The sequence below is a fragment of the Mobula birostris genome, chromosome 14 (assembly GCF_030028105.1).
Source record: "Mobula birostris isolate sMobBir1 chromosome 14, sMobBir1.hap1, whole genome shotgun sequence".
Taxonomy (NCBI): domain Eukaryota; kingdom Metazoa; phylum Chordata; class Chondrichthyes; order Myliobatiformes; family Myliobatidae; genus Mobula; species Mobula birostris.
The window spans coordinates 2,626,381-2,653,913 of NC_092383.1; the positions used below are offsets into that span (position 1 = coordinate 2,626,381).

Genomic DNA, 27,533 nt, shown 5'->3' on the forward strand with positions numbered 1-27,533 from the left:
TAGCATTGGAACATAGCATAGTCAGGACTGGCGAAGGGCTCCGGCCTGAAACGTTGACTGATCATTTCCACGGATGCTGCCCGACCTGCCGAGTTCCTCCAGCGTGTTGTGAGTGTTGCTTTGATCCCAGCATCTGCAGAGTATTTTGTGTTTATGATAGAATTGGAGTTTTGAAAAATGACCGGGGGTGGGGGGGGGGATATCATTGAATCCTATTGAATATCGAAAGGCCTTTATGGAATGGACGAGGAGAGGATGATTCCAATAGGGGGAGAGTCTAGGACCAGAGGCACAGCCTCAGAATAGAAGGGAGATTTAGAGCAGAGATAAGGAGGAATTTCTTTAGCCAGAGGGTAGTGAATCTGTGGAATTCATGACGCCAAGTCATTGAGTATACTTAAAGGTGAGGTTGATAGATTCTTCATTAGTGAGGGTGTCAAAGGTCACATTTCTATTTTAAATTCCCACCGTCGCATTTAGAACGGCAACAGAGTCACGGCGCGACCACACGCCCCCTGTCGGCCACGGTACGGTAATGCTGGTGCAAGTGATGAAGCAGCAATGTTAGATAGTTCACCGGTGTCGACCAGCCTGTCTCCCCGAGCCAAGCCCGGCGGAGCCTCACCGTGGCTGTGGGTGTGGGTGTGGGGTTTGAGTTGGGTCGACGGCACGTTGCACTCTTGGAATGTGAGGCAACGGACTTGCTTGCCAGCCCGCGATAATTTCCTGATTTACAGGTTCTCTGACTCAGTTCAACAGAAGTTCGGAGTACATTTACGATCAAAGTACGTACATGTCACCATACACAACCCCGAGATTCATTTCCTTGCGGGCATTCTCAGCAAATCCATAAAATAGTAACTATAGCAGGATCAATGAAATATCAAGTAGAATGCAGAAGGCAACAAACTGCAAATATAAATAAATAGCCATAAATAAGGCGAGCATGAGGAACATTTCAATGACGGGGGCAAATGAAGTTGAGAGTAGTTATCGCCTTTTATTCAAGAGCCTCAAAGTTGTGGGGTTGTAACTGTTTTTGAACAACTGCAACGTGAATATGGTTTGGCAAGCGCTGCAGCACAGGGGACAGCCCATTCGGCCCATCCAGTCCGTGCTTTGTACAATCGCCGACCCAGCCGCGGAATTCTGAAGTTCCAACCCGCCCTTTTGTCAGACTGGAGTTGCCCGCTTGTTTTCCCACCTCAGCCCAGTTGCAGTCACTCATTTCCTGGTGGGGGAGCCTCTCTCCGGTGACAGCCACCCCCACCACAGTTGCGGTTCGCTCTGGCAGCTTCGAGCACCCAGCCGGAGCGCTGACGCATTTCCGCAGCCCGCTTCGGGTTGCTCTCAGAGGCGGAGGGAATGTGGCGGGCGGCTGGATACAAAGAGTCGGGCGGCGGCGGCGGCTCCTCGTTACATTTGTAGCGGCGCGGTGAGACATTGTGGCCGGCCGGCCCCCCTCGCCGTTGAAGCGGATCAGGACGCACCGAGAGAGCGGGGGAAGGCGGCGCTGCCGGGAGCCGCGCACGGCGGAGGTGGGACCAAGTTCGTGAGGCAGCGGGAACGGGAGAGGTCGGCAGCGTCGCGGAGGCAGGGGAGACTGTCTGAGCCCACGTGTGTGTGCACGCAGCCCGGACCGGACCGGGCCGGGACCCAGCCTTTTGGCCAGCATGCCCAAGAAAAAGCCGGGACCCATCCAGCTGCACCCGAGTCCCGATGGATCCGCGATCAACGGCACCACTTCCGCAGAGTAAGAGTTCGGTTCCAGCCAATCCTGTTTATAAATAGTGCTGATGGCGGCGACGGGGCCGGTTCTGCTCATTCTCAATGAATGAGACGGGCTGCCCCGGTCCTCCGAACACCGTCGGGGTTCCCGGTGCGGAGCGGGCTTGGGCCGAAGAGCCCCGCGGGTTTCGGAGTGGGTCCTTGGGTAAGTGTTCGCCGTTGGCGGCCCAGGCATCCCCGCCCATGGAAAGCGACCTCTAGCGCAGCGAGTCCGGGCCACTCCCCGCTGGGAAAGGGAAGCCCCATTACTGAAGAGTGGAGCCCTCACTCAGCCCAGGCCCGCGGATCCTTGTGTGGGGCGAGGGGGCCCGGAGTTTGGGCACAGGTTGGTGCCGGGGACGGGATTCGGAGCGTGGCGCTCGCCGGGGAGGGTACAGAGGGTGTACGGCTCCGGGAGGTTACAGAGGGAGGTCAGGAAGGTTTGGAGGATCGAGTAAAGGTCAGGAACGGGAGAAATTCTGGATGGAAATAAGGAAAATTAAATGCATCATTTGATAAACATGAGGGATTCTGTAGATGCTGGAAATGCAGAGCAACACACACAAAATGCTGGAGGAACTCAGCAGGTCGGGCAGCATCTATGGAGGGGAATAAACAGTCAACGTTTCTGGGCCCAGACCTGCTGAATTCCTCTAGCATTTTGTGTGTGTTACTGGCAGGTTCTGGCTTCCGAAAGGGGAACACAAATAGAGTCCCAGGTATCATAGGGAACCAAGGGTCTGCCGAGAGGGAGAAACGGAAGCCTTCAGGATTACTAAGGGGTAGGTTGGGGGGACTTAACAGAGTGGGGGGCAGGGTAATAGAGAACGTGGGGACGCTAGGAGCAGCGGATGTGGGAACCTGAAACAATGCACAAGGTGCTGGAGGGACTCTGCAGATCAGCTGGAGTCTGGGGGGAATTGACAGAAGACGTTTTAGGTTGAGACTCTTTTTGGGATGTCCAGATAAAGGGTGTTGACCAGAAACATCGGCTGTCCATTTGCCCCCATAGACACCCCTAACCCTCTGAGTTCCTCCAGCATCTTGTGTGTTGCTAATAAAGAAAGTGACCCTGGGGTAGTGGATGTATTGGTGCCCAAACATGGGGGGAGGGGGAACAACTGACCGGTCATTGTAATGTCAGGATAACATCAGGAGTGGGTTACGGACCAGTCATCCTAATGTTGAGAGTGGGTTACGGACCGGTCATCGTAACGTCCGGAGAGGGTTACGGGCTGGTCATGATAACATCGGGAGTGGGTTATGGACTGGTCATCCTAATGTTGGGAGTGGGTTACGGACCAGTCATCGTAACGTCCGGAGAAGGTTACAGACCGGTCATGATAACTCCGGAGAGAGTTACGGACCGGTCATGATAACGTCCAGAGAGGGTTATGGACCAGTCATCCTAATGTCGGGAATGGGAAAAACGTCAAGATGCAATTACAAAACACTGGGTTTATGATGGAAAAGTCACGTTTAACAAATCCACTGGACTTCGAGGATGTCGGTAGTGAAATCGTGAATGGAAATGGTGCGTCTGGGGCTTTGAGGGTGAGTGAGGTGCCGCAAAGTAAGCGCTTAGGGGCCCCGTGTTCACAATCTTACTGCAGCAGTCCGGTGGTTGTGTGAGGATGTGGAGGTCGGAGGAGATCAGCCCGTCAGGCCTGAAACATTGGACTGTTTATCAGATACTACCTGCCTGACTTCCTCAGGAATTTCGTACCTGATACTGCTCAGGTAGTTTCGAGTCCAGCAGCATCTCTGTGTTGCACTTCATTGGCGATTACTAAAGATGTGTTTCAGTGATTGAAGAGATTAACTTCTATTTATCACGTGTACATTGAACATGTAGTGAGAGGTGCTGTTTACATCAATGACCAGCACAGTCCATGGATGTGCTGGGGGCAGCCCGCGAGTGTTGCCGTGGTTACGGCACCTGCAGATCAAGCCACGGCTGTGTTTGGATGGCGGACAGTGCTTTCTTGCGGCAGAGCTCCCCGTACATGAGCTCAGTGGGGAGGGCTTTGCCTGTGACGGACTGGGCCGTATCAGCCACTTTCTGTAGGGGATAAACTCCCTTTATTTTCTCCAGGAGTCGAGAAACTGGAGTCGTGTTCTACTAGGAATGGGTGAAGCAGTGTCTCTGAAGGTTTTAATGGTTTTTTTTTGGTAAAGCAAGGAAATGAAGACTTACCTTGGGTTATTGGGGACATGGAGCTAATGTATGAGGAGCATTTGATGGTTCTGGGGCCTGTACTCACTGGAGTTTAGAAGAATCTCATTGAAACCTATCAAATATTGAAGAGGATATTTCCTATAATGGGGGGAGTCTAGGACGTGAGGGCAGAGCCCCAGAATAAGACATCATTTTAGAACAGAGATGAGGTATTTCTTTAGCCAGAAGGTGGCAAATCTGTAGAATTCATTGCCACAGAAGACTGGAGGCCAAATCATTGGGTATGTTTAAAGCAGAGGTTGATAGATTCTTGATTGGTTTGAGTGGAGAAGGCAGGAGAATGGGGTTGAGAGGGATAGTAAATCAGCCATAATAGAATGGCGGAGCAGACTCAATGGGCTGAATGGCCTAATTCTGCTCCTGTGTCTTACGACTTCATGATCACAGTCCGATCAATTGGTGGTCCTGTAGAATGGCAAGGAGGCTTGTTAATTGGTTTGTTTAGGTGACTGTATTGAGCTTCTAAATAGAGATATATTTACAACAAAAATATTTACTTATGAGAGCCCTCTGAACTAGGAATCAGCATTACTTAATCCAAGAACTATTTGATGAATGTTTGCCACATGATATTTCAAGTCATAACTACTTTGAAGGTGCCCATTTGTATCAGAAAAATGTTAAATATGAAAATACCAGGAATTAAGTAATGTATCCAATGGATAATGATACTTTGAATGTGGAAGGAATAATTCTGGGAAAACAAAAAAATTAACAGGCATTCAAGTGAACATTGTCCAGGGAGTTACATTGTATTTCGTTGTATCTTGTAGCAATATTCTCAGGTCCAATGACAATTTTCATTCCAATCTACTGGAACTTTGAAAACATTGTCTGTAATCTCTCTCGGTGGGGGGGTGGGGGGAGGTGGTTTTCAGACTACCTCGGCAAGTATGGACAGCAATTTTTCATAAACCCAAGATCCTGCAGGTGCTGGAAATCTTGAGCAACACACAAAATGCTGGAGGAACTCAGCAGGTCGGGCAGCATCTATGGAGGGGAATAAGCAATTGATGTTTCAGGCCAAGACCCTTCATCAGGACTGGAAAGGAAGGGGGCTTCCCTCTTACCCCTTCTCTTCTCCTCACCTGCCCATCACCACATTTTGGTTGCCTTCCTCCTTCCCTTTCTCTCATGGCCCACTCTCCTCTCTTATCAGATTTCTCCTTCGGCCCTTTACTTCTTTCACCTATCACTTCCCAGCTTCTCACTTCACCCCCCTCCCCCTTCACCCAGTCTCACCTGTCACCTGTTGGCTTGAGCTCCTTCCCCCCCCCCACCTTATTTTGGCTTCTTCCCCCTTCCTTTCCAGTCCTGATGAAGGGTCTCGGCCCGAAACGTCAACTGTTTATTCCTCTCCAAAGAAGCTGCCTGACCTGCTGAGTTGCTCCAGCATTTTGTGTGTTGCCTAGTCTTTCGTCATTGTGAATTTGGTTCCAGTTCTGGGTTTAAGGCCTATGTCAGTGATTTGAGCACCCAGGTCCAAGCTAAGCCAAGCAGTTTAATGCACCTGTGAGGGAATGCTGTCCAGTTCCTAGTGCCATCCTTTGCTGAGCTAACATTAAATGAGGCTCTCTGGGCCTTGGGTAAGATGAGCAAAGAGGGTTTTACAACAGCATGAGGGATAGGAGCAGAATTAGGCCACTCAGCCCGTCAAATCTGCTCCACCACTCAGTCATGGCTGACTTACTATCCATCTCAACCCCATTCTTGTGTCTTCTCCCTGTAACCTTTGATACCTTGACTAATCAAGAACCTATCAACCTCACCTCTGCTTTAAATATATCCAGTGACTTGGCCTTTACAGCCGCTTGTGGCAACAAGTTCCACACAGATTCATCACTCTCTGGCTGAAGAAATTAATCCTCATCTCTGTTCTAAAAAGACATTGTTGTATTTTGAGGCTGTGCCCACTGGTCCTAGACTCCCTCCCCGACCCCCCCCCATTCAATATTTCTAACATTAAAGATGCTACAAATGTCCTCCTGTCGAATCAAATTCCCAGGCAAACCATATACTGTGGTACTTACTCAGGGGAATGGTTTACTTGAGATATCCCTGAAAGCCCTTACAACACCATTGTCATCATTGTAGATAATGCACAGGCCCCTGCGTCGAATATGGTGACGGTTCCTTATTTTCCTTTGTAAACACGCATACACTGGGAAGCATAAACCTCTTTGATATCATTCCCCAAGTCTGGCTCAGAGCTCATCCCTCAACCAGACCACAGGGCTGGTACATTGTTGATAAACACAAGAGATTTGGCAAAGGCTGGAAATCCAGAGCAACACGCAGTGCACGCACACACACACACACACACAAGGTGGGGGGAGTGGAGGAGTTCGAGCTGGCAGGTGGGGTGGGTAGTTGGGGGGAATGAAGTGAGAAGCTGGGAGGGGATAGATGGGGAAAGGTAAAGGGCAGAAGGAATCTGATAGAAGAGAGTGGACCATGGGAGAAAGGGAAGGAGGAGGGGAAGCAGAGGGAGGTGATGGTCAGGTGAGGGGAAGAGAAGGGGTGAGGGGGAGAAATGACCAGCTTAGAGAAATCGATGTCCGTGCCATCAGCTTAGAGGGTACACTACCCAGGTAGAATATGAGGTGTTGCTCCTCCAACCCGAGCTGTATGTTATTAACCGGCTGTTTTCATTGCTGCCTCTGGAAGCTTCTTGTGTGCTAGTCAGTCCACGTGCTTCCCATTCTCACCAATGTCTACATCACAGCAGGAAACCACAAAAAGCCCGTGGGGTGGGGGTGGGGATGGAGGAATCCGATTACCCCTACCCCGGCGGTGAGCTGCAGTCATGATGCTGTGCTTTGGTTAGCTCAGCCCATGACTGAATGTGGACCAGCGATGGCTGCTGACAGGCAGGACCCTGTTCATTTACCGAGGAGCTGTCACTAGAACGGACATTGTTCGGTCATCAGTAAACGTCCCAGGTCTGAGCCGGGATGGAAGGTGTTCTCTGAGGTTGTCCTGAGGGACTCCTCTGTGGATTTCCTGGAGTTGGGGCCCCTCCATCACATTTCTGAATGGTCCATAGCACCACCTCGCTATTTGGATGGTGGTGAATATTGGTAAACATCGAACTACCTTGCATTTAAGCTTTCTATTTGCTCTTTATTTTTATAGTCCTTGTTGTGAGTGATAGTAATTCTTTATATATCGTACTGCTGCTAAACGACAGCTTTCTCCGGGTATTCTGGTTTCCTCCCACCTTGTGTTGGCCAAGTGCAGCAGACCTTGTCTGTTGGAATCATTGTATAAATGTGTAGCTCCTGGTGATTCTGTTCGGCTCAGGAGTATCCGGGCGTATTCCTTCTTCCCAGCTCAACACATGGGGATTGGATGGATCTTAACAAGGTGTTCCATATGGTGCAGGGACTTGGATGGACTGGTGAGAGACAGAGAGAGAAACTCCTGTTGCCAGGTGGAAGGTCTAGCTAGAATAAGGTTCAGAGACCCAGCATTGAAACCAGGGTGACGTCAGGAAGTCCACCTTCACAATCCCGGCGATGGAATGGTAAAACGTCCTGGTTATCCTGGTGCGTAACCACCACCACCAACACACAACTGCCCACCAGGTGTGTGATGTGTTTGGAGGCTGGTGCAGAGGGTGAAGCACTGGTGCCTGGACCCCTGCATCCTGTGTGCTGGAGCCCGAAATGTTTGAATTGCACAAATTATTTTAAAAGATTTTTATTTGCAGATACCAGCATGGAACAGATCCCTCTAGCTCTTCGAGTCACACTGTTTAGCAACCACTGATTTAAACCCTAACCTAATAACGGGACAATTTACAATGACCACCTAACCTACTAACTGATACATCTTTGGACTGTGGGAGGAAACCAGAGCACCCGGAGGAAACCCACGTGGTCATGGGGAGAACGTACAAACTCCTCACAGATGGCGACAACATTGTACTCCAGATCACCCCAAGCCACTACTCCACGCTGTGAATAGGGTTGCCCCAACCACTACTCCACGCTGTGAATGCCTGCAAATAAAAAATAACTCATGGGTTGTATATGGTCACATGTATATGCTTTGGCAATAAATTTACTTTGAATTTTGAAGGTGAGGGAAGGGAAGGGAGTTTTTAAAGAGGATTTTATTTTACGCAGAGTGGTTGATGCCAGAGGTAGTGGTGGAGTTGGATAGAGTCACTTCCTGAGACAGGCTGTTAAATGGGCGAGGCAGAGAGGGCCAGAGTCCTACTGCTGGAAAATGGGATTGTTGAGGATGTGTGGAAAGGTTGCACGGATGTTGTGGGCCGAAGGGCCTGTTTCTGTGAAGTATATCACTGACTATGGCCCCTCTCTGTAAAAATATCTGTAATTCATTCTGTGGGACTGAATTCCACATTCTCATAGCCTGGGAATGAAGTTTATCTGGATTATTAACTACTCTTGCAACTTAATCACACTTGTCTCTGTCTGCGGGAAGAAAATCTCCCTGTCACCCAAGGGATGAGTGAGGACTAGGCTGAGGGCATGGCGGTCACCCAGGGGAGGCGATGCTAGGGCAGTGGGGCGCTCCAGTTTTCGCTCAGTGCTGCCCTCCTGTGTTTGCTCGGTGGAAGAACAAGCTGGACTTGGTCAATTTCTACAACACACACACACACATGAAATGCTGGAGGAACTCAGCAGGCCAGGCCAGGAACAAAAGGTGGTGTTCCTCCAACCCGAGTGTGGCCTCATTGCGACAGTAGAGGAGACCGTAGACTGACATGTCGGAATGGGAAGTGATCTATTGTGGCGATGAGGCCACACTTAAGTTGAAGAAGCAACACCTTGTGTTCCGTCTGGCTAGTCCCCAACCTGAGCATGAACGTCGCTCTCTCGAGCTTCCGGTAACCATCTCATTCACCATTTCCCATTTTCCCCCTCTCACTTTTATCTCCCTGCTGCCCATCACCTCTCTCTGGTGCTCCTCCCCTTTCTTCCTTCCATGGCCTTCTGCCCACTCCTATCTGACTCCCCTTCTCCAGCCCTTTATCATTTTCACTAATCAACTTCCCAGCTCTTTACTTCACCTCTCCCCCCTCCTCCCAGTTTCACCTTTCACCTTGAGGTTCTTCCTCCCCTCCTCCCATCTTCTTACTCTGACTCCTCATCTCCTCTTTTTTTTCCTCCAGTCCCGATGAAGGGTCTCAGCCCAGAACGTCGACTGTATTATTTTTCCATAGATGTTGCCTGGCCTGCTGAGTTCCTCCAGCATTTTGTGTGAGTTGCTTTGGATTTCCAGCATCTGCTGATTTTCTCTTGTTTGTGCCAGGGCAATTTATCATCAATCTGGTCGTGCCACACAGAGACTTGGGATTTATTATTTTTAGTTCTTCTCTTTGTGACTTTAATTTTTTTTACCCGGAAATTTTAACCATATTTGTGCTATATGCTGTTGGTTATGTGTTTTGCACCTTGGCTCCAGAGAAACATGCTTTCATTTGTTGATATTCATGTATGATTGAGCAATGATCAAACTTAAACCAACAAGCAATGATTAAGGGCATGCTTGAGGGGCTGACCCCTGTGTAAACAATTTGCAAATTCTCTCAAACAGGGTCTGAGCTTGGTTCTTCCTGTATAATTTTTCCAGTGACAAAGCTCCTGTTTCTGAAATCACCCCCACCCCAACCCCTCCCACGGCCTCTTTTCACAGAACATGGTTCTCTGGCCAGTGGATGGTTTTGAAATGCCCTGAGGGGGAATGTGTCCGTCTCCAGCACTGGCTCCCTGTGTTCCCCAGTGCGGCCTGGCTGTCCAGGCTGGAGCACAGGTGCTGCAGGAGACTGCCAGCTGGTTTCATGGAGGTGTTGGAGTAGGGAGGACAGCACCGTAGTGTAGCAGTGAGAGCAGTCGCTGTACTGTGCTGTTGATCACTGATCAGGGTCTGATTCTCTCCGCTGTCTGCATGGAGTTTGTACGGGCCAGGGTTAGTAAGTTGTGACACCAGAAGTGTCAATGCCTTCGGACTGTGGTTGTTGACGTAGATGTAACTCTAATCCGTATGTCTCTGGAATGTGGGGTGAAACCCGCATAGTCATGGGAGAACGTACAAACTCCTTACGGAAAGCAGTGGGGAATGAACCCTGTTTGCTCGCACTGTAATGCGTCACGCTGGTTGTTGTGTGGACTGTTAATCCCATCTTCCAGAGCCGAGATGGAGAGAGTGAAGGGGTGTTCAGAAGCAGCTGTCTGTATCTGTGATCTAATAATACATGCAGTTCCCACATTAAAGGACACCTTCCTTCACACCCCCTCTCATTCTCCAATCTACTTCTAATACCATAAGATACAGGAACAGAAGTGGGCCGTTCGGCCCATCGAGTCTGCTCTGTCATTCAATCATGGGCTGATCCAATTCTTCCAGTCATCCTCACTCCCCTGCCTTCTCCCCATACCCTTTGATGCCCTGGCTAATCAAGAACCTATCTATCTCTGCCTTAAATGCACCCAATGACTTGGCCTCCACAGCCACACGTGGCTACAAATTCCACAGATTTACCACCCTCTGACTAAAGTAATTTTTCCGCATCTCAGTTCTAAAAGGACGTCCTTCAATCCCAAAGTCATACCCTTTTGTCCTAGACTCCCCTACCATGGGAAATAACTTTGCCATATCTAATCTGCTCAGGTCTTTTAACATTTGGAATGTTTCTATGAGATCCCCCCTCATTCTGCTGAACTCCAGGGAATACAGCCCAAGAGCTGCCAGACGTTCCTCATATGGTAACCCTTTCATTCCTGGAATCATTCTTACGAATCTTCTCTGAACCCTCTCCAATGTCAGTATATCCTTTCTAAAATAAGGAGCCCAAAACTGCACACAATACTCCAAGTGTGGTCTCACGAGTGCCTTATAGAGCCTCAACATCACATCCTTGCTCTTATATTCTATACCTCTAGAAATTAATGCCAACATTGCATTCGCCTTCTTACAACTGACTCAATCTGGAGGTTAACCTTTAGGGTATCTTGCACAAGGACTCCCAAGTCCCTTTGCATCTCTGCATTTTGAATTATCTCCCCATCTAAGTAATAGTCTGCCCGTTTATTTCTTCCACCAAAGTGCACGACCATACACTTTCCAACATTGTATTTCATTTGCCACTTCTTTGCCCATTCCCCTAAACTATCCAAGTCTCTCTGTTTCCTCAACACTACCCACTCCTCCACCTATCTTTGTATCATCGGCAAATTTAGCCACAAATCCATTAATACTGTAGTCCAAATCATTGACATACATTGTAAAAAGCAGTGGTCCCAACACTGACCCCTGTGGAACTCCACTGGTAACCGGCAGCCAACTAGAATAGGATCGCTTTAGTTCCACTCTGTTTTCTGCCGACCAGCCAATGGTCCACCCACGCTAGTAACTCCCCTGTAATTCCATGGGCTCATATCTTGCTAAGCAGCCTCATGTGCGGCACCTTGTCAAAGGCCTTCTGAAAATCCAAGTACACCACGTCTATGGGCATCTACAGGCTCCCCATCGCAGCTTGCAAACCAGGGATCTAATTGAATGTCTGAGGCTCTGAATGGACCAGCCATTGGAACCAGCTCAACCCCAAGCTGCTACATTGAAAACTTATCAAAAAATACTAAAGGGATAGTAATGAACAGTACAAGCTCTTCAGCCCCACAATGTTGTTCTGATCTTTTAACCGATTCTAAGGTAGGTCAGTCTAACCTTTCCCTCCACCATGTGCCTATCTCAGAGTCTGTTAAGTGTTCCTAAAGTACCTGCCTCCACCCCCCACCCCAATACTTTCCTCCATTCTCCGGTAAATTATGCACTCTTGTATTATCCATTTCTGCCCTGGTGAAAAGGCCTTAGGCTGTCTCCTCTATCATTGCATCTTATCTTAGAGGGATAATAAATCAGCCATGATGGGATAGCAGTGAGGCCAATGGGCCAAATGGTCTAATTCTGCTCCTGTGTCTTATGGTCTTATCAATTTGTTGTTTTTAAAAATCTCTGAGAGGAAGCCTTGAATAATTTACACAGTAGGAGCACGTGTTAAAATTCAATGCCTTGGTCTCCTTGGTAACTTCAATTCTATAGCACCTGACAACCAGGTCTTCAACTTGTGCATCCTGTCGTCATTGCATCATCTGACTATTCATTATGTACAAAGTTTAATAGTGAAACTAATTCAGAAAATATGGGTGATGGTTGGGTTGAGTTGTTCAGTTTACTTGCAGATATTTCGTCGCCATACGAGTAGACATCGTCAGTGCGCTGTCAACTGCCTTTGACCTTTATGTACTTATCCATCAGCTGATTGGTTGTCATTATGGAAACTTGGTTGTGATGTGGGGAGGAAATCGCTTTGCTGCACAATTCCAGACCGCAATGCACAAAGTTCATTGCACAACCAATCAGCGACGAGATTTCCTCCCTAGCTGAGTTTCCAAAATGATGACTAGTCAGCTGATTGATAAATATATAAAGGCCAAGCATTCGGAGGACACTACAGCGCACTGACGATGTCTCCTCGTATGGTGACGAAATGTTTGCAAGCAAATTGCCAAGGTCAGAGAACAACTCAACCCAACAAGTTTAACTGTATCAGTAGAACAGAGTGTTAGTGCCTCAAATCCTCACCGACTTTAGCAACAGTTTAACATGGTTGGGTCTCTCCTACAGACCCAACAAGTTTGGGCATCTAAAAAAGGAACGTTTGTAATGCACCTTTGTCATCTCAAAGCATCCAACCGGGGTAATTTGTTAAATAACAAGCATTCGTAACAATGGTTGCTTAATGGTCTGGTGTGTATTATGGATGCGCGGAGCAAGAACAGCAACAGAGGGGTGTGATTAAACATTTTTACTGAGCTGTGACAGACATAGTACACGCTGGGCAAGTCATGGTATAGGAGCAATGAACCAGGCCCAGTGTGATGTTCCTCAAGTAATTTTTCTTGGGATTTTTATGACCTTGCAGAGATTTGATAAACCCAGGCTCTTCTTTAGCACCATTTATACCCTGCGCAGCCTACACACTGCTCCCTCTGCACCATATCCCTCCTGTCCCGATGCACTGCTCCCTCTGCACAACAAGCCCCTCCTCCTGATGCACCCCTCCCTCTGAAGCTGGACCCCTCCCTCTGCACCATGTCCCCTTCCCCAATGTACTGTTCTCTCGACATCACTCTCTCTGCACCACAAACCCTTCTCCCAATGCACCCCTCCCTCTGCATGTCCCTTTGCTGGATCTGATAACAAAGGATCTGTCTTGGTTTCTGCATCTCCTTCCTCTGAGGCTGCTCGACATCTAACTAATTGAGTGGCTCACTTATATACTTGCATGATAATGTTGCTGTTAGCACAAAATCGGTCTAAAGTGCTGGCTGTAAGATTGGTTTACGATTCCTAACGCTATCTCATAAGGAGTTTGAATGTTCTTCCTGTGACCACGTGGGTTTCCCCCAGGTGCTCTGCTTTCCTCCCAGGGTCCAAAGACATACTGGTTAGGGTTAGTGAGTCGCAAACACGAGGAATTCTGCAGATGCTGGAATTTCAAGCAACACACGTAAAAGTTGCTGGTGAACGCAGCAGGCCAGGCAGCATCTCTAGGAAGAGGTACAGTCGACGTTTTGGGCCAAGACCTTTCGTCAGGACTAACTGAAAGAAGAGCTTGTAAGAGATTTGAAAGTGGGAGGGGGAGGGGGAGATCCAAAATGATAGGAGAAGACAAGAGGGAGAGGGATGGAGCCAAGAGCTGGACAGGTGATTGGCAAAAGGGATATGAGAGGATCATGGGACAGGAGGCCCAGGGAGAAAGAAAAGGGGGAGGGGGGAAAACCCAGAGGATGGGCAAGGGGTATAGTGAGAGGGACAGAGGGAGAAAAAGGAGAGAGAGAAAAAGAATGTGTGTCAATAAAAAATACCGGATGGGGTACGAGGGGGAGGTGGGGCATTAGCGGAAGTTAGAGAAGTCGATGTTCATGCCATCAGGTTGGAGGTACCCAGACGGAATATAAGGTGTTGTTCCTCCAACCTGAGTGTGGCTTCCATCAGGTAAGAGGGAGGAGTGCATCAGGAGGAGGGACTTGTCGTGCAGAGGGAGCAGTGCATTGAGACAGCAGGGTTAGTCAGTCGTAGGCATGGTGTGTTGGCTCTGGAAGTGTGGCGATGCCTGCAGGCTGAGCGCAGCACGATCCTCGGTGATCTGAGTGATGTATTTCACTGATGTCGATGCGACATAAAGCTAATCTTTATCTCCTGCGGCAAATGTTTTGGTGACATTTACAGCTGCTTTGTGGGAACTGTCCATCTTGGGTCTGAGCATCTTGCAGTTTCACAGCTCAACACTGCGTGTCAGTGCAAACAGAATTCTTCTTCGATCTCCGGCTCGGCCACAGCTGGAGTATTGCACACAGTTCTGGTCACCCCACTGTAGGAAGGATGTTGAGGCTTTGGAGAGGCTGCAGAAGAGGTTTACCAGGATGCTGCCTGGTTGGAGGGCATGTGCTATCATGAGAGGTGGATAAACTTGGGTTGCTTTCTCTGAGGCGTTGGAGGCTGAGGGGAGATCTGATAGAGGTTTACAAGATCATGAGAGGCATCGATAGAGTGCACAGAGAGTATCTGTTTCCCAGGGTTGAAATATTTAATACTAGAGGGCATGCAATGAAGGTGAGAGGGGGATGTGAGGGGTAAGTTTTTTCCTCAGAGGGTCGTGGATGCCTGGAATAGGCTGTCTGGTATGGTGGAAGAGGCAAATACATTAGAGACTTTTAAGAGACGTCTGGATAGGCACATGGATGTAAGGAAGATGGAGGGATATGGACATGGTGTAGGTAGGAGGGATTAGTGTTTGTGTGTTTTTGATTTGCTTTTTAGCTGGTTCAGCACAACATTGTTGGCTGAATGGCTTGTTCCTGTACTTTATCTTTTTATGTTCCATTTCCCAAGCGATAGACAGCTCCACTACAGACAAGTGCAAAGTGAAATTTATTACCAGCATACATAAAACCACATACAACCCTGAGGTTCTTTTCTCTGTTGGGCATACTGAGCAAATATATAGAACAGTGACTGTAAACAGGATTAATGAACATCAAACTGCGCAAGTGCAAATATAAATAAATATCAATAAGTAACGAGAGCATGAAATAACAAGATAAAGAGCCCTTAAAGTTGAGACCATCGGTTGTGGGAACGCCAGGAATAGTATGAGTGTAATTATCCCCTTTTGTTCAAGAGCCTCATGGTTGAGGGGGAGTAACTGTTCTGGAACCTGGTGGTGTGAGTCCTGAGGCTCTTGTACCTTCTTCCTGACGGCAGCAGTGAGATAAGAGCGTGGTCTGGGTGGTGAGGATCTTTGATGACGGCAGCAGTGAGATAAGAGCATGGTCTGGGTGGTGACGATCTTTGATGATGGACGCTGCTTTTCTACGGCAATGTTTCATGCAGATGGGCTCAGTGGTTGGGAGGGTTTTACCCGTGATGTACTGGGCTGAATCCATGACCTTTTGTAGGATTTTCCGCTCAAAGGCATTGGTGTTCCCGTACCAGGCCGTAATGCGGCCAGTCAGCGGACTTTCCACCACGCAAGCTCAAGTCCTCATATACATGGGTACAACGGGAAAAGGGCATGTTTGAAACTGAAAACGATAAACAAATCAATTAAATCCGCTTCAAATCCGGCCATCGTGGAGCACTGCCAGCCCTTAATGTGGTGCTTAATATTATTTAGTTTTGCTTTCAACAGTAATGTTTGAATTGTTCTTGTTTGTATTGGCTCATTAGTTATGTTAATAGAAGCAGACTTTGAAAGCCAACAAGCAATAGAAGGTTTTATCAATAGAAAGTGACACACTTGTGCAGAGATGAGCAAGAAAAAAGCTTCTCTGCTCCGTTTGATGGAGATTTCAAGAGACTTTATTTTGCCTGTCTGTGTGGAGGTGGATTGGAGCCCACTCAGATTTCCGCTCTTCATTCCGTTCGGACGTTAGTTTGGTGGAAGGAGTTTTGCCTGTGAGACGAGCCCACCACCCCCATGTTCATGGGGAGCGTTGTACTGTCAGATACTGTCTTCCAGAAGGAGGTTATACTGAAAACTCGTGTGTTCTGTCACCCTGACACAAGGGAGACCAGGACAATAGATCACAAGATTCCAGGGTTGATACTTACCTCTCATCGGTACAAAACCCCAATCGGAATCAGGTTTATTATCATGAAATTTATTCTATTGTAGCAGGAGTACAGTAGTTGTAAGTTACAATAAGAAATGTAAAATGTGTTGCAAAATGGACTCACTTTCAAGGACCCTTCATCTTATGTTCTCTATTTATTGCTAATTTATGATTATTATTTCTTTCATTTTGTTATTGTACGCTGGTTGAACGCCCACGTTGGTATGGCTCTCATTGATTCTGTTGTGGCTATTGGATAGATTGATTATGCCCACAAGACAGTGAATTTCAGATTGTATATGGTGACATATATGTAGTTTGATAATAAATTTACTTTGAACTTTGAAAAAAGAGAATAAATAGAGAGGTAGTTCAGGGTCATGGACCATTCAGAAATCTGATGGCAGAGGGGAAGAAGCTGGCCCTAACTCACTGAGCTTGTACCTCCTTCCTGATCGTAGTAATGGGAAGAGGACGTGTCCTGGATGATGAGGGTCTTTAATGACGTGAGCCACCGCCGTGAGGCATTGCTTTTTGAACATGTCCTCGATGCTGGGGAGGCTGGTGTCCATGATGGAGATGGCTGAATTTACAAGCCTCTGTGCAGTTTTCTGATCCTGTGCTGCGGCCCCAGTGATGCAGCTGGTTAGAATGCTCTCCATGGTACATGTGTAGAAATTTTCTAGAGTCTTTGGTGACATACCAAGTCTGCGTGAAATCTAGCCTCTGCTGGGCCTTCATAGTTGAACTAATATGTTGAGCCTAGGAGATCCTGGGGGATGTTGACATCCAGGAACGTGAAGCTGCTCACCCTTTCCACTGCCGACCCCTCGGTGTGTTCTCCTGACTGTCCCTTGGTCTTGTTGACGTTGAGTGCCAGGGTGTTACAGCACCCCTCAACAGGCCCATCTGAGATTCTGCCGACAACAGTCGTATCTTTGGCAAACTCATAGATGGGCTGTGTCTAGCTTCTCGGTCATGAATGTAGAGGGAGTAGAGCAGCAGACTTGGGCACACGTCCTCGTCAGCGGGGAGGAGCTGTTATTTCTGATCCACACCGGCTGTGGTCTGCCCGTGAGGAAGTCGAGCATCCAGTTACAGAGGGAGTTGGAGGCACAGGTTTTGGATCTTTTTGATTGTACTGAGGGGATGGTGCTGTTGAATGCTGAGCTGTGATCAATAAACAGCAGCCTGGTATCAAGTCATGCAGTTCATTACGACTGTGGGAGCTTGTGCAGTGTGTAAATCGATGGCTGTGTTTGCTCTGTTACAACAGTGGCTTTATTTTGCAGGGAAATGCTATTTGTAAAGCACTTTGGTTTGTCAGCAGTTCAGAGTAAATTTATTATCAAAGTACATACATGCCACCATCGACAACCCAGGAGTCATTTTCTTGTGGGCATTCACATGAAGTACAAGAAACACAATAGAAACAATGAAAGACCACACAGGCAAGACAGACAACCCTGAAAGAAAGAGAAAAAATAAAATTCTAGTAGTAATAATAAATAAATAAGCAATAAATATCAAGAACAGGAGATGAAGAGTCCTTCAAAGTGAGTCGATTGGTTGTGGGAACAGTTCAGTGTTGGGGTGAGTGACACTGAGTGAAGTTACCCCCTCCGGTTTGAGGGCATGATGATTGACAGATAGTAATGGTTTCTGAACCTAGTGGTACGGGTTTTGAGGCTCCTGTACCACGTTGCTGATGGCAACACTGAGAAAAGTGCACGGTTGTGCGGAGAGGAGCTGCCTGATTTTAAAATGTGGCTGTCGAGAGTGATGGGGTGTCTGTGCGAGTGTGCGTGCGTGTCTCTTTCTCTGTCATGGGCGCCCAGCAAATAACTGAAAACTAATCAGCTACTACTCCACTGAACTCTGCCTGCAACTGTTTGTGCCCATGCTTCGTTCTAAAAAAAGGAACCTATTGGTGTGCTCGAGTTTCTGTCAGAAGTGGCTTCCTGAAGGATGGGCCAGACTGTGCTGTGGTTTCCGTGGGTAACGAGCGTCAGTCTGTGAGCGACACAGGCAAAACGCTGGAGGAACTCCGCAGGTCAGGCAACATCTACAGAGAGGGATAGAGAGCTTTGGACCCGTGAAACCTCGACTGCTATTCCCTTCCATAGATGCTGCTCGACCCATAGTGTTCCTGCAGCGTTTTCTGTGTGTGTTGTTCTGCAGAATCTCTGGTGTTTATGTAGCCTGTCAGTCTGCACTGATCCACCCTGTCTGCACAAACCTCGTTCCCTGCAGGCAATTCACGTCCAGTCTAAAGAATGTAAAGAATCTGCAAAAACACCAGCCCTGAAAACGCACAGCCCATTGCCGTGATTTATCAGAATTGGAAATGCATCAACGTCTCCGAGTTCTCTGATAAACTGCAAAAAGTTGCAAACTGGAAAATAATTAACCACAACAGTGACTGCACAGATCGACCCACTGCACAGATCAGTGCGCAAATTATTCATTTATCAACGACTTGTCAAGGCCAATTTAACACAGCAAGTGCCCTGAACAGCTGGAAGCTGCCTGTGGAAAGGATGGTTGAGGGAAGGCAGATCTCCAGGCTTTTTGAGCACAAGTAGTGACAGACATCGCACTCCATTTGGGGGGGGGGGGGTGGTTCTTTCACACTCAAAGTGTCCCCAGGGAGGGGGAGTTCCAGTTGCAACTTTGAGTTAAACGTGGTGGGTGAGTCTCAGACTAGAAGGATGTCAACAGAGACAAGTAGGACATTTTTTTATCCAGAAGGTGGTGAATTTGTGGAATTCATTGCCACAGATCCTGTAGAGGCTGAGCCATTGGGTATATTGAAAGCGGAGGTTGATAGGGTCTTTATTAGTAAGAGAGTCAAAGATTATGGGGAGAAGGCAAGGGAACAGGGTTGAGAAGGATAGTGAATCAGCCGTGATGGAATGGCAGAGCAGACTCAATGGGCTGAATGGCCTAGATCTGATCCGATGTCTTACGGTCTCATAGAACGTAGACCAGCACAGGCCCTTCAGCCCACAATGTTGTGCTGACCTAACTACCAAGATCAATCTAACCCTCCCCCTTACACAACTCTCCATTTCTCTGTCATCCATATACCTATCTAAGGGGCTCTTAAATGTCCCTAAGGTATCACCCTCTACCATTACCTGGCAGTGTTTTCCACACACTTAAAAAAAAAAGCCTACCTCTGACATTTTCCTCCAATCACCTTAAAATTATGCTCCCTTGTATTAGCAATTGCAGGCCTGGGGGGAAAAAATCACTCTATCAATGCCTTTAATCATCTTGTACACCTCTATCAAGTCACCTCTCATCCAAAGAGAAAAGCCCTAGTTCACTCAACCCATCCTCATAAGATGTGCTCTCTAATCCCAGTAGCACCCTGGTAAAGCTTCCACATCCTTCCTATAATGAGGTGACCGGAACTGAACACAGTATTCCAAGTGTGGCCTGACCAGGGTTTTATAGAGCTACAATGTTATCTCTTGGCTCTCGAACTCAGTCCTCTCACTAATGAAGGCCAACACACCGTACAGCTTCTTAACCACCCTACCAACCTGCGCGGCAGCTTTGAGGGTCAATGGACGTGAACCCTGAGTAGAGTAGAGGTTAGCATAAGGCTTCGCAGCGTCAGTGACCTGGGTTCAATTCCCACTGCTGACTGTAAGGAGTATGTATGTCCTCCCCGTGACACCATCGAAGGAGTGCAGTTAGCCGCGAGGCCGGTGTCAGAAGCCCCTTGACCCCCATGATTGGCAGTCATTGAAGCTAGTCACTGCTCACTGCACCGTCTGCACTTGGAGAGGGAGCAGTTCTGTGTGCACGTGTGCACGTGGGAGTGTAGCGATCCGCAGTCCATTGTTACCGTGGTAGCCTGGCGGTCAGAAAACCCCGAGAACATACAGTGCTACGGATGGTTCTGAGGTGTGCTGGCTCTTGTCCAGGTATTCTCAGCTTGCTACAAAGCACAGATATCTGGGGCTGCTTACCCCGGGGAACTACGCCAGTAACCCCAGGCCTGAGGTTCCCGTCATTCAGCTGACGTCTGAGAAGCCCGGATGAGTGAGGTGTAATTTCGCATACGGAAGCTTGTTGGCCCAGTGCAGAACACAGCAGAGCGGCCCGGTGTCAGGGAGGGTTTGTCAGTGGGCAGTGTTCCCAGGCCTCACCAGTTGTGCGTTCAGAACCCATCCCGGAGCCCTGTGTACGTGCAGTAGCGCAGCACCCCTGGGGGAGGGGGCTTTGTCTGGCGTGAAGCGTCATCTGCACGCCCCGCTTGCGCTCTCGATTTGGGCATAGAAATCCCAGGGTGTTTTCAGAAAAGCAGTTGGGTGAGCTCACCTATGATAACGATTTCATAGGTTACAGCACAGTACAGGCTCTTTGGCCCACAATATAACCTACTCCAAGATAGGTATAACCCTTCCCTCCCACACAGCCTTCCGTGTGCCTGTCTCTTAATGTATCTGCCTCTACCAGCACCCCGGCAGTGCCTTCCACACACCCACCACTCTGTGTAAAGAAGTGACATCTGACATCACCCCACCCCACACTTTCCTCCTATCAACTTAAAATGATGCTCCTCATATTAGTTATTTCTACCCTGAGAAATAGTCTCTAGCTGTCCACATGATTTATGTCTCTAATCACTTACACTTCTATCAAATCAACTCTCACAGAGAGAAAAGCCCTAGCTTGTTCAACTTTCCTTCAACACAAGCCAACATTCATCCATGTTGAAGCCAATCCAAGTTGAATTTCAGCCAACATCTGGTTCTCATCATACTCTGAGAAAGTCCTGAATTACCACAGGTACCACAGCAATGCAGATCTTCTGTGGAGGTATCATCAGCTTCTGCACTGGTGACAGTGGAGATCAGGTGTGACTGGAAGCACTTGTCCACACCAACAGTAGCCTGCATGGTTCCTGTCCCGGGCAGAGGGATTTGTTTGGCGTGGGTCATGGTCCGCCTGGATTTGAATGGATGTGGCAGTGGTGAGAGGCCATGGAACTGGCCTTCTCCCCTTGAGGGGTGTTTGCGATGGTTGGCACAAGGATTCTGAATAGAGGATTGGAATTTTTCCACAGGTAGATGAGTTTGCAGCTGGTCTGCTGGGAAGCCACCTGCAGGAGGGAGTGGTGGGGTGTGAGTCACGAGTTTGAGGGAGAAGTCTGAGTCAGAGAGTGTGGGGAAATGATTGAATCACTTCCCCTGAGACGTGATCTCCATGAGTGCAGCTGCTGCTTTCAGTCAGAGCCTGGATCGGGTTCCAGGAGCCTCACTTCACCCTGGTCCTCTCAGCAAAATAACACATGGATCTACCGGAAGCCACCCAACTTCTCGTTCCCATTCTGATATGTTGGTCTACAGCCATGGTGAGGCCAAAACTCGGGTTGGAGGGGCACGTTCTGTCTCCAACCAGACAGGATGAACATCAACTTCTCCACCTTCTGCTAACTTCTCCCCATCCCCATTTCTGTTTTTTCCATTCCCCACTCTGTTTCCCCTCTTGCCCCTTCACTTCCCCCTCACCTGGGCAGCAAGGTAGCATTTTACTGTGCCGGTGACCTGGGTTCAGTTCCTGCCGCTGTCTGTGTGGAATTTGTACGCTTTCCCCGTGACCATGGGGGCTTTCTCTGGGTGCGTGTCCTGGTTCCCTTCCACAGTCCGACAGCGTACTGGTTGGTAGGTTAATTGTTCATTGAAAGTTGTCCCGTTGGATAGGCAAGGGGTAAATTGGGAGTGTCATGGCTCAAAGGGCTGGAAGGGTCTATTTGGCATTGTATCTGTAAGTAAAATTGTAAATCAGTAATCATCAGCTGGCTCCCCTCCTCCTCCATGTCCACCCGCCTCTCCTAGCAGGGTCTCCTTCTTCAACATTTCACTTCCCAGCTTCTTACTTCATCCACTTGCCTACCTTCCCCATCTGCTGGTCTCACCTGTCACCTGCCAGCACCTTCCCCTCTCCCCACCTTCTTATTCTGACTTCAGCCCCCTTCCTTTCCAGTCCTGATGAAGGGTCTCAGCACAAAACGTTGACTGTTTATTCCCCTCCATGGATGCTGCCTGACCTGCTGAGTTGCTCCAGCATTTTGTGTGCGTTGCTCTGGATTTCCAGCATCTACACAATCCCTAAACAAAAGTGGATTTGGGCTTTCCTGTGTTTTGCATTGGGCAGGGGATACAGAAGGCTGAAGTCCCACACCACCAGGTTCAAAACCATCTGCTTCCCTTCAACCATTTGTTTCCCGAACAAGCTGGCAAAACCCTAGTCAATTTAGCAGTACTGTACTATGAACACATTGATGATCATTTTGTCGAGTTCTTTCTTGTAAAAACGCTATCATTTATTTTTTCTTGGGAAAGCTGTTTATCTGACGCTCTGCCTGCGATGCTGCTGCGAGTCGGTCTGTCATTACACCTGTGCAGAGGACAATGCAGAAGCTGAACTGCGGCAGACAGGCAGGCCCAACACCGGGTAGTCAAATCTGCCCAAAGCAGCACTGCCACCAGCCTACCCACCATCAAGGACATAAATACAGACAGGTGCCGGAGAAAGGCCAGTAACATCATGAAGGATCCCACCCACCCTGCTCATGGGCTGTTTGTCCCACTCCCATCAGGGAGGAGGCTCTGTAGCATTCACAACACGACCACCAGACTCAAAAACAATTACTTTCCCCAAGTAGTAACGCTGATCAACACCTCCACCTACCAACCCACCACTACTTTATTATTTCTCATCGTATCACTTCATGTGCAGCCTAGCGTCACTCCATGGAAATACAGTCTATGTCTTTACGCTATCTTATGTATTTATATTTATTGTGTTTTTTTTATTGTTATTGTGTTAGTTACCTTTTGTTTGTGGGCATTGGATCCAGAGTAACAATTACTTTGTTCTCTTCTACACTGGTGTACTGGAAATAACATTAAACAATTTTGAATACATTAACTTGACTTGATTTGAGATATTTTGCCATGGAAATCCCTTTGTGTGTGGATGGTGTTAGAAACACTGCCACCTGCTGGTCCCATTAAGCATTACAACAGTGGTATCGCCAGTCACTGCTCCCTATGACCTGAAGCCCTCACTGTGGGCCATTTTAGTGTCGTTGTGCCTGTGTCTTGTTAGATCTTACACAGGGACATCAAACCCTCGAGCCTGACTGACTGGAGCATTTAGATGTGAAAGGCCCAGATTGGTTCAGCCATTATCATAAGGCATAGGGGCAGAAATAAACCATTTGGCCCAGAGAGTCTGCTCTGCCATTCCATCTCTGTAGATTTGCTGTTCTCCCCCAATCATCAGAAGCCCATTCTCTTGCTGCCTTTCATTCATCGCGGAGCAGGCTAGAGGAGCTGAATGGCCTACTACCTTCCTGAAAATTGGCCTCCCTCAGATCAGAATTGGGTTTAATATCACTGGCATATGTTGTGAAGTGTGTTGTTCTGTGGCAGCAGTGCATTGCAATACATAATAAAACCTGGAGCGCTCTCCTTCCTGTCCCTACACTTTACAAAGCCCAGCCTTTGCTCTCAGAGCCGAATCTCTCCCTTTGTGAGTTTCTGTTCTGTTCCCTGGTCTGCGTGAACGTACTCCAGTGGGTGGTGTTGCTCAAAAGTGTGACATTGATTTGTTATTCCAATATCACTGGAGTTGCACAGGAGGCCCTCTGTACTTGGGTGTGTTTTTTTAAAATTTTGCAATAGCTCTCCAATCAATCTCACCCACCTCTCCCAGGAACACCCCACAGCCTTGAAATTTCTTCCTTTTCTGGCGCTATAATGGAATCATCACCGGCTCTTGATCCTGATCCCAGTCCTCAGCCATTCTCCTCGCCTCTCCTGCAACAGCATACAGTTGATTCCAATTAATTGGGACACATCAGCACCAGTACTTTTTGGCCCATTTAAGCAGCAGCTCCAATTTGCAGAAGTGTCAAGGAAATAGTTTAAAAAGGTATAAAAAAGACAAACTGAGTAACAAATTATATAGAGCAAATAGGAACACCACCAATAGTACTACAGTACTATATTGATTCCTAATAGTTATTGACAGAGGAATTGTCTACACTGCCGAGTTCTTCTGACTGACTGCAAATGAACAAAATCAATGCGGACACCCAGTGAAGATAATGGACTGCCTTCATACAATGCTTTCGATGATTGCATCCTCCAAATCTTCATTTTCATTGAAACATTCAAGATGATTGTCGATACCTTAAAACTCTTTGTATTTCCTGACTTGTTGAAGCAATGAAATTGTTTCATTTTCACTCCTGGCCGTTTCTGGCATCTCCAAGCCTGAATGTTGAAACCGCAGTGAGCAGAACAGTTCTGAATTGTCTGACTGCTTATTTCTTGCCAACAATCAGTGACAAAAATCACTGCTTTTTGAACACACACAAGAGACACTGTTTACTCTAAGCATGGTGTAGTGTCTAACAGCCACATTATGTGCACATGACTGACGCTAGTTACCAACTGTCTGGCGGCAGCCTCTTGCCCGAATTAAGTGGCATAGTGTCCCAAGTAAATAAAAGGAACCCCAGCTATTTTCCTGATTAGTTTTTGTTCTTTAAACATTGTCCCAAATAAGCATCTTCGCCAATTAGCCGATGGCTCAATTAACTGGACTCTACCGAATTTTTATGTCCCTTTAGAATGCAATAGAAAAAGGAGTGCCGGAGTACTGGAGGTCGGTTAGTGAGGGAGGAAGGTTATTTCCTGTGTATCTCAGCTTAGTGAACTGGACAGACTCCCTTTGAGACAGATCAATGGCTGCTGAAGATGTTGATCTGTCACTTTGTTGATCCGAGTGTCTGTCTGGTTGAATCTCTCTCCTTTTGTATCTTTTTCCCTACTCTCTGCTTCTCACCGTTTTACTGTGCCGAATGTCCTTAAATATTTGTGATCCGAATTTAAAAAGCTCAAGGTTGAGTTTTGATCTTGGGGAGAGCCAGATAAAAGATTAAAGATTAAATTTATTTATCACATGTACATCAAGACTTGCAGTGAAATGCGACATTCATGTCTACAGTCAACAAAGTTTGAGGATGTAATGGGGCAGCCTGTAAGAGTCACCACGCTTCCAGCACCAATATAGCACACCCACAGCTCACTGGCCCTAACCCGTGCAACTTTGGACTGTGGGAGGAAACCCACAGGGTCACGGGGAGAACGTACAAACTCCTTACAGGCAGTGGCGGGAATTGAACCCGGGCCGCTGTCATTATAATATCGTCATTCTAACTGCTATGCTACCGTGCTGTCCTACCACCACCTTCCCCGTGGCTGGGTCTGCTAGCCAGTCCTTCACCTCTTCACCACATGGTCCCTGGTCTGATTTCCCCTGCCACTCCCTCCCGATCCATCCCTGTGGCTAGGTCTGCTAGCCAGTCCTTCACCTCTTCACCACATGGTCCCTGGTCTGATTTCCCCTGCCACTCCCTCCGGATCCATCCCCGTGGCTGGGTCTGCTAGCCAGTCCTTCACCTCGTCACCACATGGTCCCTGGTCTGATTTCCCCCTGCCACCCCCCCCCCCCGTCCAAATGAGGTGATGTCATTGCGTAGATTTGGCATGGTAACGTAGTGGTTACCAACGATCAGGGTTTGATTCCCAGCATTGCCTGTAAAGAGTTTGTACGTTCTCCCCATGATCATGTGGGTTTCCTCTGGGTGCTCTGGTTTCCTCCCACGTTCCAAAGATGTAAGGGTTCGTGGGTTGTGGGCACGCTATGTTGGCACCAGAATGTGTAGTGACATTTGTGGGCTGCCCCCAGCACATCCTCAGACTGTGTTGGTCATTGATACAAATGACAGATTTCACCTATATTTTCATGTACATCTGACTAATAAAGATATCTTTATCTTCATAGTACAAGTCCAAAGCTGGTTTGACATTCCAGAATGCATCTCCTTACGTCTGCATTGGAATCCGTTTGCCGCACCTTGGCCCACTTATCGAACCGGTCAAGATCAGAGCGAAGTTTCAATGTGTGTGACGACTGACACTAATCTTTAACCTTTCACCTGCTTGGTAAAGCTCTGTTTTCTCCGTGTTTTAGGACAAATTTGGAAGCGCTGCAGAAGAAGTTGGAGGAGCTGGAGCTGGATGAACAGCAGCGGAAGAGGTTGGAGGCCTTCCTAACTCAGAAACAGAAGGTCGGCGAGCTGAAGGATGATGACTTTGAGAAGATCTCGGAGCTGGGTGCAGGCAATGGCGGAGTTGTCTTCAAGGTCTCCCACAAACCATCCGGCCTAATCATGGCCCGGAAGGTAAAATCTCCCTCTCCCCCCCCTTCCTTCTCGTTCTGTCAGACTGCTCGCTCTTTCCTGACCACTTGACCAGAGGATTGCCTCCCTCTCTGCTCTGACTGAGGCTCCTCAGTGAGGGTGAAGAGGCAGCAGGTTCCGATTTATTTACTTGTGATGCATACACTGAAACGTGTGCGTGGTCTGTGCTGACAACGGACGCAACCCAAGGATGTGCTGGGGGCAGCCTGCAGGTGTCACCACACATTCTGGCCCATGTCTGTAAGGTGTTTGTATGTTCTCTCGGTGACTGCGTGGATTTCCTCCGGGTGACGAATAAAGCTTATCCACATCTGTAAAAAGATGGAGGCGAAGGGTGGGGGCTCCAGCACAGGCTGGTGGGATGTACGCTCAGTGACCACTTTATTAGGAGCAGGAGTATATCTACTGAAGTGTTCACAGGAGTGGTACATGGTGTGCTCTTCTGCTGCTGTTTTGGGCGTCATGGTAACATAGTCGTTAGCGCGGCGTTATTACAGCTCGGGCCATTCTGGAGTTCCAAGTCCAATGCCGGCACTGTTCTGTAAGGTGGCTCTGTGCATCCTCCGTGTGGAATGTGTGGGCTTTCCCTGGGTCCTCCAGTTTCCTCCCCCAGTCTAAGGACGTACCGGGCTGGTTAGTTGGTCGTTGTAAATTGTCCCACGACAACCGGGTTTGTCAGGGTTTGCTGGGGTGGGGAGGACTGACTCTGCGCGTATCGCAAAATAAATAAAAGTAAAGTGAACGCTTCTTTCCCTTCCCAGCTGATCCACCTGGAGATCAAGCCAGCCATTCGGAACCAGATTATCCGAGAACTGCAGGTGCTCCATGAGTGTAACTCTCCCTATATCGTGGGATTCTATGGAGCCTTCTACAGCGACGGCGAGATTAGCATCTGCATGGAGCACATGGTACGCAAGCAGAGGCATTTCGTGTGCGACTAAGTCAGCTGGGCATAGGGAGCAGTGGCCAGCTCTTTCCGTCTCCTTCGGTCACAAGTCCCTGTCTCTGCACTCTGTTCAGTAGTTACCGTAGAGTCACACAGCACCACAACACAGAAGCGGGCCAGTTGTCCACCCAT

At 48.2% G+C, this 27,533-nt stretch overlaps 1 protein-coding gene across 1 annotated transcript in view; it reads left to right on the plus strand.

Moving 5' to 3' along the window:
• Window positions 1-1,254: 1,254 nt before the first annotated feature.
• The window catches only part of map2k1 (mitogen-activated protein kinase kinase 1), a 46,034-nt gene continuing 19,755 nt past the window's right edge, over window positions 1,255-27,533 (plus strand). The window contains exons 1-3 of the mRNA XM_072277971.1: window positions 1,255-1,753; window positions 26,227-26,437; window positions 27,217-27,363. Of these exons, the coding sequence (XP_072134072.1) occupies window positions 1,674-1,753; window positions 26,227-26,437; window positions 27,217-27,363 (438 nt within the window). The 5' untranslated portion in view covers window positions 1,255-1,673. The remainder of the gene's footprint in view (window positions 1,754-26,226; window positions 26,438-27,216; window positions 27,364-27,533) is intronic.